At 35.7% G+C, this 14,752-nt stretch overlaps 1 protein-coding gene across 4 annotated transcripts in view; it reads right to left on the bottom strand.

Moving 5' to 3' along the window:
• LOC132556270 (pyruvate kinase PKM-like) overlaps positions 1-14,752 on the bottom strand; it is a 48,872-nt gene that overhangs the window by 5,028 nt on the left and 29,092 nt on the right. For all 4 annotated transcript variants that reach the window (XM_060220657.1, XM_060220658.1, XM_060220659.1 and 1 more), the window contains 7 exons: positions 14,493-14,679; positions 11,018-11,160; positions 10,152-10,279; positions 9,398-9,701; positions 8,817-8,983; positions 8,318-8,436; positions 2,745-2,783 (listed from right to left, as the gene is read on the bottom strand). In XM_060220657.1, coding sequence (XP_060076640.1) covers positions 2,745-2,783; positions 8,318-8,436; positions 8,817-8,983; positions 9,398-9,701; positions 10,152-10,279; positions 11,018-11,160; positions 14,493-14,679 — 1,087 coding nt within the window. The remainder of the gene's footprint in view (positions 1-2,744; positions 2,784-8,317; positions 8,437-8,816; positions 8,984-9,397; positions 9,702-10,151; positions 10,280-11,017; positions 11,161-14,492; positions 14,680-14,752) is intronic.

The raw sequence follows: 14,752 nt of genomic DNA, 5'->3' as shown, positions 1-14,752 counted from the left end.
TGGGGCTAGTGGTATTACCAGCTCTGGAGAGGGAGTGGGGTGGGGCTAGTGGTATTACCAGCTCTGGAGAGGGAGTGGGGTGGGGCTAGTGGTATTACCAGCTCTGGAGAGGGAGTGGGGTGGGGCTAGTGGTATTACTAGCTCTGAAGAAGGAGTGGGGTGGGACTAGTGGTATTACCAGCTCTGGAGAGGGAGTGGGGTGGGACTAGTGGTATTGCCAGCTCTGGAGAGGGAGTGGGGTGGGACTAGTGGAATTGTACACCCCTGAACAATGTGAAATTTTAACTGGTAAGAATCTGAACACAACAAAATGCAACTAAGAAGTGTTTATACATTACATTTGTACATATCAGAGTGATATCTCTGGTCAGTGGTACTTCCTTCTCATGTGATATTTACATAGTTATAAAGACTGGATAACATCTATTTACAGTAATGACACACACAGAAGGTATCGTACACAGCAATGCATTATGCACCACCACACACTAGAAACAATCACTAGAAAATGCCAAACAAAAACATTAGTAAAACAAGGAAAGGAACACATGCTGAAAAAACAAACCAAAACAGGTCAACCTGTTTCATCGAGACTGAACTTCATTAATAAAACTGGATGTAAACATCTCAAGGGTAAAATTTAACAGAAATATAAGTCTCCCTCAGCCTCATCAACTTCTGTACTGATCTTAACAGTGACTAACAGGTAACACTGTAGGTGTAGGTACTTCTGTGTGTAGTTATGTACATCACTGTAGGTGTAGGTACTTCTGTGTGTAGTTATGTACATCACTGTAGGTGTAGGTACTTCTGTGTGTAGTTATGTACATCACTGTAGGTGTAGGTACTTATGTGTGTAGTTATGTACATCACTGTAGGTGTGTAGTTATGTACATCACTGTAGGTGTAGGTACTTATGTGTGTAGTTATGTACATCACTGTAGGTGTGTAGTTATGTACATCACTGTAGGTGTGTAGTTATGTACATCACTGTAGGTGTAGGTACTTATGTGTGTAGTTATGTACATCACTGTAGGTGTAGGTACTTATGTGTGTAGTTATGTACATCACTGTAGGTGTGTAGTTATGTACATCACTGTAGGTGTGTAGTTATGTACATCACTGTAGGTGTAGGTACTTATGTGTGTAGTTATGTACATCACTGTAGGTGTAGGTACTTATGTGTGTAGTTATGTACATCACTGTAGGTGTAGGTACTTATGTGTGTAGTTATGTACATCACTGTAGGTGTAGGTACTTATGTGTGAAGTTATGTACATCACTGTAGGTGTGTAGTTATGTACATCAATGTAGGTGTGTAGTTATGTACATCACTGTATGTGTAGGTACTTCTGTGTGTAGTTATGTACATCACTGTGGGTGCAGGTACTTATGTGTGTAGTTATGTACATCACTGTAGGTGTAGGTACTTATGTGTGTAGGTATGTACATCACTGTAGGGTAGGTACTTATGTGTGTAGTTATGTACATCACTGTAGGTGTGTAGTTATGTACATCACTGTAGGTGTAGGTACTTAATGTGTGTTATGTACATCACTGTAGGTGTGTAGTTATGTACATCACTGTATTTCATTGCTAAGGTCATTATGGACAATCACAAATCAACAATATATTTGCCACACTTATGAGATGGATCAGGTAAGCACTATTTTCATGTCACCTTAAATATCCTTTAAATGAAGTCCACTGAAATTTCATCAATTTTATTTTAGAAAATCCTAAGGCATAGCATGTTGAATGTTAAGTACTGAATAAAGGTAAATCCTTAAGGACCAGTCTAACAGATTTCTGCCAGACTAACATCATTATAATGATAATAAGTACGAAGATTATGAGCTTCTCTTGTGATGTAAGCAATGTAGTGAAAGTTGAATAAAATATTTCTCTTTTACTACATCCACTTGACTAACTAATCCTACATTCAGCAATTTATTTGTCAACAGTTAAAGTGAAGCTACAAAATCCCACCATAACATTACACAATGCTACAGGTCAGCAGTTCTGAATATAAAACCTAATATGGATGGTCAACAGATAGGAATTCTGTTGGAATCATATGTTTTGCTTTTCCACTTTGACTCACTAAAATTCCCAATTTAAGTGTTCAAATCACAGGTAAGTTTGGAAATTTGTGGAGTCTTTGCCCATTCTTTAAATTCACTAAAATTTCATATTTTCACCTGCAAAATTAACTTAAGTAAATCAGTTCTCTAGTTCTGTCCTCAGAGAGTTGTACAGTCAGAGATTTAATGATATAACAAATATGGTTATCACAGGAACTTCTACTATCTGAGAAAATGATTGAAACTCCTTATATGGGTATGGACCCTGATAGAAAGTTAACACCTGTTCCTTTGTCACAGCCAGAGAAGTGTTTCCTTGTTTTGGTGTATAATACAAACTGTATGAGTAAGTGTTCATTGTCAGCATAGGCTTTTCTGTGCCTAACTAGATAGTGCTATGTTTTGGTGTATAATACAAACTGTATGAGTAAGTGTTCATTGTCAGCATAGGCTTTTCTGTGCCTAACTAGATAGTGCTATCAAAGCGAAAAAAATGAAGACAATTTTTAACATTATTTGGCGGTAAGAAGTAGCTAAATGACAAACAAAACAAAACTAGAATATTGGTAAAAAGGTATACGGAATGTCAGAGCCAACATCGCCATGCTTCTTCAAGCAATAGGATGCAAACGAATTGTGTGTGGATCAAACTCACAGTACCTGGAGTATCGGACGGAAACTCTAACTCATCCGGATACACTTTGGCAACAGAGACGAGATCAATTTGTTAATTCAGGATGAGAGAAATTGAAAACTACATCGACATATTCTTCATTTACCCTATACTGATATGAACAATACTGATGTCTCACATTATACTACTCCCTGTCCCCACAATGTCTACGTCATATACAATGTCCCTTTATTTAACTCATCTTTATATCATGTTGGAACAGAGGAGAACCTGACATCACTTAAACCCCTTTAAAGCAGAAGTTTGGTATAGTCATTGTATCAGTAGATTCAGCAAAGTCGCCATCAAAATTTTTTGTGGACAGAAACCAAAGATTAAGACATACATCACACTGATTCTGTTTCCTTTCAGGCTTTCATACCGAGTCATTCATTAAAAAATATTTAAAAAAAAAAAAAAAGCCATTAATGTTCTACAGTAAACAAGGAAGACAGACAAATAAGTGGATGAATAAGATGATGCACCATAACAACAATGTGATCAACTGTGGAAGAATAGATAAACTCACAGTGTTGAATCATTTATAATGTTTAAACTTATGGAGCAGATTTCTGACTGAAAAGCTAGTGGTAAGGAAAATCCACCTGCTTTTTATAAACTTCTACCAAGCTCTTTCATCTTTTTTTTCTCTCTGGTTTTTGTTAGTTGATATGACATTGCTCTGTGTATAACGAGCTGGTTTTAAGTTAGACATCTCACAGAAGAAATCTACAGAACTGCTTTGTGTTAGGGTCATTCTTAATCTCATAAATATAGGATTTTTTCGTAAATAATTGTCAGTTTTCTTCACTAATATGACTAACAACACAACACAACACCAAGGTAAGCATTTCATAAATATATTGGTTAATATGAAAATATTATAAGGAATGGAAAACGGGTATAAAATAGGACATAAAAAACATCAATATGATCAACAACTGTCCAGATTATACTGTGTAGGACATCGCAGCCCCCTATCTGTCCCCAACAAGATGTGATTAATATAAATATGTACTGTATATCTATAGTAATGGGTGCCCTCTCTACATGAAAACTACCAGATCCTTAACAATATGAATGTTATCGTCCAATAATGGCCGGGACTGATGTCTAAACAGTTCTGGATACTGAGAACTATAGAATTTACCACATGAAACAAATTTTGAACATCTGTAAAGATAATGATATTTATCAAGGATCAAACTAAACGAACCTCTACTGAACAGTACTGCCTTGTATTGTGGGTTTTAATTGTATCTACACTTACTGAACTGTTTATCAAATCAGTTTTCTCCGTAGCGGGCATTTCAATGTTATTGACAGTTTTATAAGTATGTATAATGAATATCACAGTAGAAACGTGACTGTAACTCCTGATGATAAATGAAGACTAGTGACAATGTTTAAGGTGCTCCAAAGTAATGATATCACAGTCTGTATGGTATCACAGATATCATACAAATATCTTTCCTTCAAATGTTCAAGGCACATCATTAAGAGAGATGCCATTTTAGTCTGTGTGAGTTGTGTTAGGTAGACAGTGGTGTATGGGAGGATTCTTTCCGTTCGACACAGCTAGTATACGAACAGTGTTTGTATTGCCACTGCCCGCTTGCCAGCCACTTAGTAAGACAACTAAATCCCCCGTTTTTAATATGCCCTTTTCACGCCCGAAGGCGAGCGTTTCATACACACGCTTGTCCATGTCTGCTGTCCACAGATGTTCTCTTGGTTCTGTAATGTTCAAACATCAAGCAACGACATGCAGGTTAAGAACAATAATCCAAGGAAAGGCCAAACCAATATCATGTTATGTTTCAGGTTTATCCTGTGTTATTGCTTGTTGTAAAATACAATGTCTCATTATGTAACGACAAGATCTAGTGCCTGAAAATTATGGCTCAAGATTTCATTTGACATAAAATACCACAGTTGTAAGGTTAATACACTCATGGAAATGAAACCTGTGAGGAAATGTCTACCTGAAACAAACATTTTATTTGGCCTGGTCTGTGAGTACAAAGGTCATGCATGCATGTGACTATATAGGGGGTTTACTCGCTAGGTTAGACAGCTAGAACAATCACAGATATTTACAGAGGTGACTATATAGGGGGTTTACTCGCTAGGTTAGACAGCTAGGACAATCACAGATATTTACAGAGGCGACTATATAGGGGGTTTACTCGCTAGGTTAGACAGCTAGAACAATCACAGATATTTACAGAGGCGACTATATAGGGGGTTTACTCGCTAGGTTAGACAGCTAGAACAATCACAGATATTTACAGAAGTGGATATATAGGGGGTTTACTCGCTAGGTTAGACAGCTAGAACAATCACAGATATTTACAGAAGTGGATATATAGGGGGTTTACTCGCTAGGTTAGACAGCTAGAACAATCACAGATATTTACAGAGGCGACTATATAGGGGGTTTACTCGCTAGGTTAGACAGCTAGAACAATATCACAGATATTTACAGAGGTGACTATATAGGGGGTTTACTCACTAGGTTAGACAGCTAGAACAATCACAGATATTTACAGAGGCGACTATATAGGGGTTTACTCGCTAGGTTAGACAGCTAGAACAATCACAGATATTTACAGAGGTGATTATATAGGGGGTTTACTCACTAGGTTAGACAGCTAGAACAATATCACAGATATTTACAGAGGCGACTATATAGGGGGTTTACTCACTAGGTTAGACAGCTAGAACAATACCACAGATATTTACAGAAGTGGATATATAGGGGGTTTACACGCTAGGTTAGACAGCTAGAACAATATCACAGATATTTACAGAGGTGATTATATAGGGGGTTTACTCGCTAGGTTAGACAGCTAGAACAATCACAGATATTTACAGAGGTGATTATATAGGGGGTTTACTCGCTAGGATAGACAGCTAGAACAATATCACAGATATTTACAGAGGCGACTATATAGGGGGTTTACTCACTAGGTTAGACAGCTAGAACAATACCACAGATATTTACAGAAGTGGATATATAGGGGGTTTACACGCTAGGTTAGACAGCTAGAACAATATCACAGATATTTACAGAGGTGATTATATAGGGGGTTTACTCACTAGGTTAGACAGCTAGAACAATCACAGATATTTACAGAGGCGACTATATAGGGGGTTTACTCGCTAGGTTAGACAGCTAGAACAATCACAGATATTTACAGAGGTGATTATATAGGGGGTTTACTCACTAGGTTAGACAGCTAGAACAATATCACAGATATTTACAGAAGTGGATATATAGGGGGTTTACTCGCTAGGTTAGACAGCTAGAACAATCACAGATATTTACAGAGGCGACTATATAGGGGGTTTACTCGCTAGGTTAGACAGCTAGAACAATATCACAGATATTTACAGAAGTGGATATATAGGGGGTTTACACGCTAGGTTAGACAGCTAGAACAATCACAGATATTTACAGAGGTGATTATATAGGGGGTTTACTCGCTAGGATAGACAGCTAGAACAATATCACAGATATTTACAGAGGCGACTATATAGGGGGTTTACACGCTAGGTTAGACAGCTAGAACAATCACAGATATTTACAGAAGTGATTATATAGGGGGTTTACTCGCTAGGTTAGACAGCTAGAACAATCACAGATATTTACAGAGGTGATTATATAGGGGGTTTACTCACTAGGTTAGACAGCTAGAACAATATCACAGATATTTACAGAAGTGGATATATAGGGGGTTTACTCGCTAGGTTAGACAGCTAGAACAATATCACAGATATTTACAGAGGTGACTATATAGGGGGTTTACTCACTAGGTTAGACAGCTAGAACAATCACAGATATTTACAGAGGTGACTATATAGGGGGTTTACACGCTAGGATAGACAGCTAGAACAATCACAGATATTTACAGAGGCGACTATATAGGGGGTTTACTCGCTAGGTTAGACAGCTAGAACAATCACAGATATTTACAGAGGTGACTATATAGGGGGTTTACACGCTAGGTTAGACAGCTAGAACAATCACAGATATTTACAGAGGTGATTATATAGGGGGTTTACTCGCTAGGATAGACAGCTAGAACAATATCACAGATATTTACAGAGGCGACTATATAGGGGGTTTACTCACTAGGTTAGACAGCTAGAACAATCACAGATATTTACAGAGGTGACTATATAGGGGGTTTACTCGCTAGGTTAGACAGCTAGAACAATCACAGATATTTACAGAGGTGATTATATAGGGGGTTTACTCACTAGGTTAGACAGCTAGAACAATCACAGATATTTACAGAAGTGGATATATAGGGGGTTTACACGCTAGGTTAGACAGCTAGGACAATCACATAATAAATACCAAAGATTAAAGATGAGTTCTGCATATTTGTAGGTTTCCAGAATATTTACAAAGGCTTGCCATATTTTGGAGGTACAAGTACAAGTAGAAAACAGTAACAAATAAGTTGTAATGATAATTTGGGTGTTGTATTTATTGTGGTGGGATCATCATTTCATGGTTTCGTTCTGTGTTACTTCACAAATATAGCATTAATGAAAATCTGGAAATGTACAAATATGTAGAACCCTTCTTTGAAGGAAAAGAATATTGGTTTATGACAAGGAACAAAAATATACAGACAATACATAAGTTAGCTATATAGGTTACAATCCATGTTAGAAGATACACATCAAACACTGTCCTTATGAACTTTGACCTCTGACCTTGTCTTCAACATTAATTATATGTATAGCATTCGTTACTGTTTAACACAAACCCTATACAAAGATCACTATATTTCTGAGGATGACCCTTGAGCCTCCAACAAGAACTTGTACATCTAATACAGTAATATTCATAGACACAGTGCTATTGGTATGTCATGAAATTTGACGTTCGGTACCTCAACCTTCACAATTCACGATAATCTAATCAGATGTGAAACTTGATATTCTGTCACTTAAGTTGAATTGGTCCTAGTGTTTCAAGGTTACGTAAATTTTCCTCCATCGACAGATGGATGGATGTTTGGTACTTCAACCTTCACAATTCACGATAATCTAATCAGATGTGAAACTTGACCTGTCACTTCAGTTGAATTGGTCCTAGTGTTTCAAAGTTACGTAAATTTTCTTCCATTGACAGATGGATGGATGCTAACAAACAATACTATATCCATGTAGTTCTCTTGTTCTTGATTATCTGCTGTAGACGTTGAAAACAACTCTACAGAACTAGACATCCAACTACACCAGGTTAATTATCAACCACAACCATACAGACGGTGAAAAGAAGAGTGCAGCAGAAAAATAATAGCCAAAGCCGAAATCCTACAGCAACAGTTTTAAAACTAGCATTTCTAAGTTAAAAACCGATTAAAAATTTGAAGCATTCAAAATTTCACACTCCCCTTTCAACTTTCATACATTCCATTTTTTTAGACCGTCTACTTTCAAACTCTTGGAACATTAAAGGGTTAAAAAAAAATGGGGATTTATCCCCCGATACAGTTTGTTTGATATAAAATAAATGTTTCCAGCATTCTACACATACCTGCGTAATGTATGGGGAACACTCCGCGGTATAAGTGACATTGACGTGCAGTCTGGGCCTGACGTGTGATGGCCAGGATTGGACAGCGGGGGCGGTACTTAGAAATCAGCTGAGCAGATCTGTAGTAAAAGAACACAGTCACAATAAAGCATGCCTAAATCATACCAGTGTACAGTAGATCAACCTGATATAGATCCAATATAACAAATATTATAACTTTAAACACAGAGTTTCTTGAAACATACTATCAGATGTTTTAGTTCAAACAAAAACCATTTGTGTTTTTCTTTCAAAACATTTTTTTTTTTTGGACATCTCTTAAAAATTCAGCAACACACCCTCCTCTGTGTTGAGATTATCCAGGTCACCACACAAACTAAATTTATTTTAAATAGTACAATTTTAACTGAGCATTTGTAGAGTGCGTACAAGTTGTTTTAACACATTTAACCATAAAACCGGTACCAGGATGACCAGCTTAGTACAGGGTAATTATTACCGTCCAGTAGTTGTTATGACAATGATGGCTGCAGCCATACACTTGAAGGAAGCCTCCACAGCTGCAATGGCTACAGTGTGTGTGACCTCAATAGGGAGGGCAGTATCCTGACGGATCTCCTCGAAGTACTGACTGGTGTAGACCGCTGACTCAGCCTCCCGACAGATCTGTGAACAACCATCAGTAAAGTTACATCACAACCCAAACACTAGTACAGTAGTATGTTGGGACAATATCGGCTTCAAATAAGACTGTTGTATCTTAATTTCAACTTTGCACAGAAATGTGTTAATCACTTGTAAGTCTTCTGACCAATACTTTGTAAACTGTACATAACTGATCAATATGTAGATGGGTTAACATGAACCTAAAAAGAATTATTTACAAATTTTATTCCCACATTACTAACTCTGTCTGATAGTAACTTAAGAAATAAAGAACTCGCCTGTCATACACATCTTGTTTCATGATCACTCAAGGCATTTAAAGAAAAATTCAACTTTACTCAGTAGCAACTTCAAATTCAAATAATAGATATAAAAATGGACTTTTAAGGAAACACAAACATTAACAATAATCACCTTATGCATCATCTTAACAGATTCAAGTGGGTAGTCTCCCTTGGCAGTCTCCCCTGATAACATAACACAGTCAGCACCATCCAGAACGGCATTAGCGACATCACTGGACTCGGCCCTCGTGGGACGGGGCTTCTTCACCATACTTTCAAGCATCTGTGTGGCACAGATCACTGGTTTGCCCTGGCGGTTACAGCGACTGATCATCATCTTCTGAGCCAGGAAGACTTTTTCAGCAGGAATCTCGATTCCGAGATCACCGCGAGCAACCATCACTCCGTCTGTTTCATTTAAGATCTCATCAAATCTGTCAGTCATAGAATGTATCCACGTATTAGATAAGGGTAACATGTATTTACAAATACCAGACAAATAACACTGTATTAATACAGCTAAAACCTAACGAGGTCTAACAAACAGGTAACATTTTCCCTAAAATCACAGGTATAGAAAGTCCAGAAAAAAATCAAATTGTCCAAATTAAAGACGTCATTTAAAAAAAAAAAAAAAAAAAAACTTTTTTTTATTTCAGAACAGGTCCTGAGCTCTTTTCTTTTCTTTTCATTCGATTAAATTTACATACTGGCAGATTTCATTTCTTTTTATATTTCACACAATGTTTTATTGTTATTCTTAATTTTTTGTTTTTTTTTCTGTTTTTTATTTTATTATTTAAATCACTCTGCCCTGGTTATTATATAACTTTCCAGCATGTTCACCTAATAAAACAGATCCTACCTCAAGATTCAGTTCTTACCTTTTCACTCCCTCGTGGTTCTCGATCTTGGCAATGATTTTAATATTTTTGCCTTCTGAACCGAGGACGTTACGGATGTCTGTGATGTGTTGACCACTCCTGATGAAGGAGGCGAATACCATGTCCACCTGTTATATATAACACAGGACATAAACCACTGTATACTCAATGTCTTACTTCAATATTTGTCTGCTGAGAACAATATGTATATTCATTCACCCATAGATGTTGACAGATGTGACACAGTGGTAAATGTTATAATACATGAGTGGTAAACAAACAGAGGTCGTAAGAGTGGTAAACAAACAGAGGTCGTAAGAGTGGTAAACAAACAGAGGTCGTAAGAGTGGTAAACAAATAGAGGTCGGTAAAAGTCCAGAAAAAAATCAAATTGTCCAAATTAAAGACGTCATTTAAAAAAAAAAAAAAAAAACTTTTTTTTATTTCAGAGTAAGAATGGAAAAAAATTCATTTTAGAGTCAGTGAAATTCAACTATAATTTACAATTCAATTAATGACCCCAGCAAAAAAAAAAAACAAAAATGAATAAAAACATACAGCACCATTCCTCAGGTTTCTTACCAATGCTGTCCAAAAATAACATCACACATGTAGATAATCACTGTATATATGATTTCAATATCACAAATTATTTCCAATCTAACAAATGATAACTTACTACAGTTAGGTAGTCAGATATTTTTTTTTTCAACTGTAAGTAAATTTTTCCATTTTCAATGTATTCTCCACATGGACATTTTCAGAAAATCTTGCATGACTACGAGAATCTAAGTCTGTAATTGCTGCAGACCAAATCTACAGTCCTGTGTTGGACTCGGCACACATAGGACAGACAGCACACTTACACCTTGTTCAACACCGAAACGAAGATCAGCTTTGTCCTTTTCAGAGACAGCTGGCAGATCTACAGCAATTCCAGGGAGATTACAGCCCTTCTTACTGCCAAGGTCTCCTCCATTTTCTATCTTACAGATCAGGTAATCACTGCCTGTATAACACAGTATATCACAATACATTACATACACTTGTGTCAGAGTCTTATCACTGTGATAACACAGTATATCACAATACATTACATACACTTGTGTCAGAATCTTATCACTGTGATAACACAGTATATCACAATACATTACATACACTTGTGTCAGAATCTTATCACTGTGATAACACAGTATATCACAATACATTACATACACTTGTGTCAGAATCTTATCACTGTCATACACAGTATATCACAATACATTACATACACTTGTGTCAGAGTCTTATCACTGTCATACACAGTATATCACAATACATTACATACACTTGTGTCAGAATCTTATCACTGTCATACACAGTATATCACAATACATTACATACACTTGTGTCAGAATCTTATCACTGTCATACACAGTATATCACAATACATTACATACACTTGTGTCAGAATCTTATCACTGTCATACACAGTATATCACAATACATTACATACACTTGTATCAGAATCTTATCACTGTCATACACAGTATATCACAATACATTACATACACTTGTGTCAGAATCTTATCACTGTCATACACAGTATATCACAATACATTACATACACTTGTGTCAGAATCTTATCACTGTCATACACAGTATATCACAATACATTACATACACTTGTATCAGAATCTTATCACTGTCATACACAGTATATCACAATACATTACATACACTTGTATCAGAATCTTATCACTGTCATACACAGTATATCACAATACATTACATACACTTGTATCAGAATCTTATCACTGTGATAACACAGTATATCACAATACATTACATACACTTGTATCAGAATCTTATCACTGTGATAACACAGTATATCACAATACATTACATACACTTGTGTCAGAATCTTATCACTGTCATACACAGTATATCACAATACATTACATACACTTGTGTCAGAATCTTATCACTGTCATACACAGTATATCACAATACATTACATACACTTGTATCAGAATCTTATCACTGTGATAACACAGTATATCACAATACATTACATACACTTGTATCAGAATCTTATCACTGTGATAACACAGTATATCACAATACATTACATACACTTGTATCAGAATCTTATCACTGTCATACACAGTATATCACAATACATTACATACACTTGTATCAGAATCTTATCACTGTCATACACAGTATATCACAATACATTACATACACTTGTATCAGAATCTTATCACTGTCATACACAGTATATCACAATACATTACATACACTTGTATCAGAATCTTATCACTGTGATAACACAGTATATCACAATACATTACATACACTTGTATCAGAATCTTATCACTGTCATACACAGTATATCACAATACATTACATACACTTGTATCAGAATCTTATCACTGTCATACACAGTATATCACAATACATTACATACACTTGTATCAGAATCTTATCACTGTGATAAAACTGCATGGAGGAAGATTATGAATGATTGATTGCTGCCAGGCACGACAAGATTCTAAGCAAAATCTACATGGATGCATGCAACAGAAATGGCGAATTATACAAGAAATCATCATTAACTGGGTTCAGACATGGACACATGTGAAAGACCAGAAGTTAAGAGTTCACAGGATGCATTTATAGCCATTTCAAACGAATTAAAACGACAAAGAGTGGGTGTGACAGCCACCATCCTCCTATACAAAGGACAGATTTACATCACAGCGATAAAAAGCATCTGTCAATATTTTGTAGTATTATGGAAGGCACGGATGAGAAAACATGTCTGATCTAAAGGTGTCTGACTTTTCCTGTACAACTGACAGTGGAGGGCACATGTTTGTCTAACTGGATAAAGACGAACAAACCAAAAATCATTGAAACAACACAAACAGTAAGATGGACAGATGTATGAAATACCAGGTAAGATATTGGTTTTCATGGAAAGATCTTAACATTCAAACATCAAGATAGATTCTTATACTTGAATTAGCCATATCATAAACAATGCAATTTTAAAACTGATGATGAGGTCTGGATCTAGCCTTACAACTGTGTGTACAGGATATGTATTTTATAATTGTTGTAAAAATTTTATAGAAATCTATTTCTTTTAATCATGTTAGATTTTTTCATTTAAATAAATACTATATTTTTATGTGTATATAATCTGAAAATTATCTAGATACTGGTAGTAGTCCAAAAGATTTTATAATGCTGGTATAATTATGTATTTAAACATATCTTTTTAAAGTGAATATTGTCTACACAGTAGGCTACAGAAAGATTTAATAACATTAGTTTAATTATGTATTTAAACATCTTTTTAAAGTGAATATTGTCTACACAGTAGACTACAGAAAGATTTTATAATGCTGGTATAACTATGTATTTAAACATATCTTTTTAAAGTGAATATTGTCTACACAGTAGACTACAGAAGGATTATATAATGCTCGTATAATTATGTATTTAAACATATCTTTTCAAGTGAATATTGTCTACACAGTAGACTACAGAAGGATTATATAATGCTGGTATAATTATGTATTTAAACATCTTTTTAAAGTGAATATTGTCTACACAGTAGACTACAGAAAGATTATATAATGCTGGTATAATTATGTATTTAAACATATCTTTTTAAAGTGAATATTGTCTACACAGTAGGCTACAGAAAGATTTAATAACATCAGTTTAATTATGTATTTAAACATCTTTTTAAAGTGAATATTGTCTACACAGTAGACTACAGAAAGATTATATAATGCTGCTTTAATTATGTATTTAAACATATATTTTTAAAGTGAATATTTACATATTTCTACTGTATTTGAGATACTGTTGAGAGGTGCCCTGTAAAAACTTTTGTGCAGTTCAAAAGAATATTGCCAACTCGCCATATAACGACACTTACTGGTCACAAGACTGAAAGTAGTCTTAAAACTGATGGATAATCCAAATGGAAATTTCCAAAATTATCAACAGGAGTCCTGGAATTGCAGGATGTGGTGAGACAGTGACTACATGTACTAACAAAGTAGTGTAGATGTTGAAAGCATCAAGTTTGAGGACTTGAAACCGAATGTATAATTTATTTGATACTGTTGATGATGATGATGAGTTTAATGAAATAAAAACCCTAGAAGATCTAGAGATGTCACTGTCTACCCATCTACCTGTCGCTACTGCCACAAATGTCTCTGTCGTAAGGCTTCAGTACATGATTTCCTGACAATACATGCACAAACATGAAATGTTGTAATCAATTGCTTTATGCACCAGAATTGAACTTATCTATCATGTTGTCAGACTACTGACCTACTTCCTGTACTACTGCTGAAATGAGTCCATCATCAATAAATATCCTGTCCTTGACCTTCATGACCTTGGTGATGTTTTTGTAGTCGACCCAGAGCACATCCTTGGAACATTTCTCTTTGAACTGGTCATCTGTGGTTATCTTAATAGTTGCTCCTGCACTGAGGGTCACCTCTGCTGATGCTCCCTACAAGGTAAAGGTCAAACATCAAGGCCACTAGTCAGAAAAGAATTGAGGGTCTAGATGGAAACAGGTAAGG

This window comes from Ylistrum balloti, unplaced genomic scaffold (assembly GCF_031769215.1).
Source record: "Ylistrum balloti isolate Yb309-2 unplaced genomic scaffold, AGI_CSIRO_Ybal_v1 Utg370556, whole genome shotgun sequence".
In the NCBI taxonomy this organism is placed as follows: Eukaryota; Metazoa; Mollusca; class Bivalvia; order Pectinida; family Pectinidae; genus Ylistrum; species Ylistrum balloti.
The sequence above is the reverse complement of the archived record's forward strand: the minus strand, read 5'-3'. Positions and strand labels throughout refer to the sequence as shown.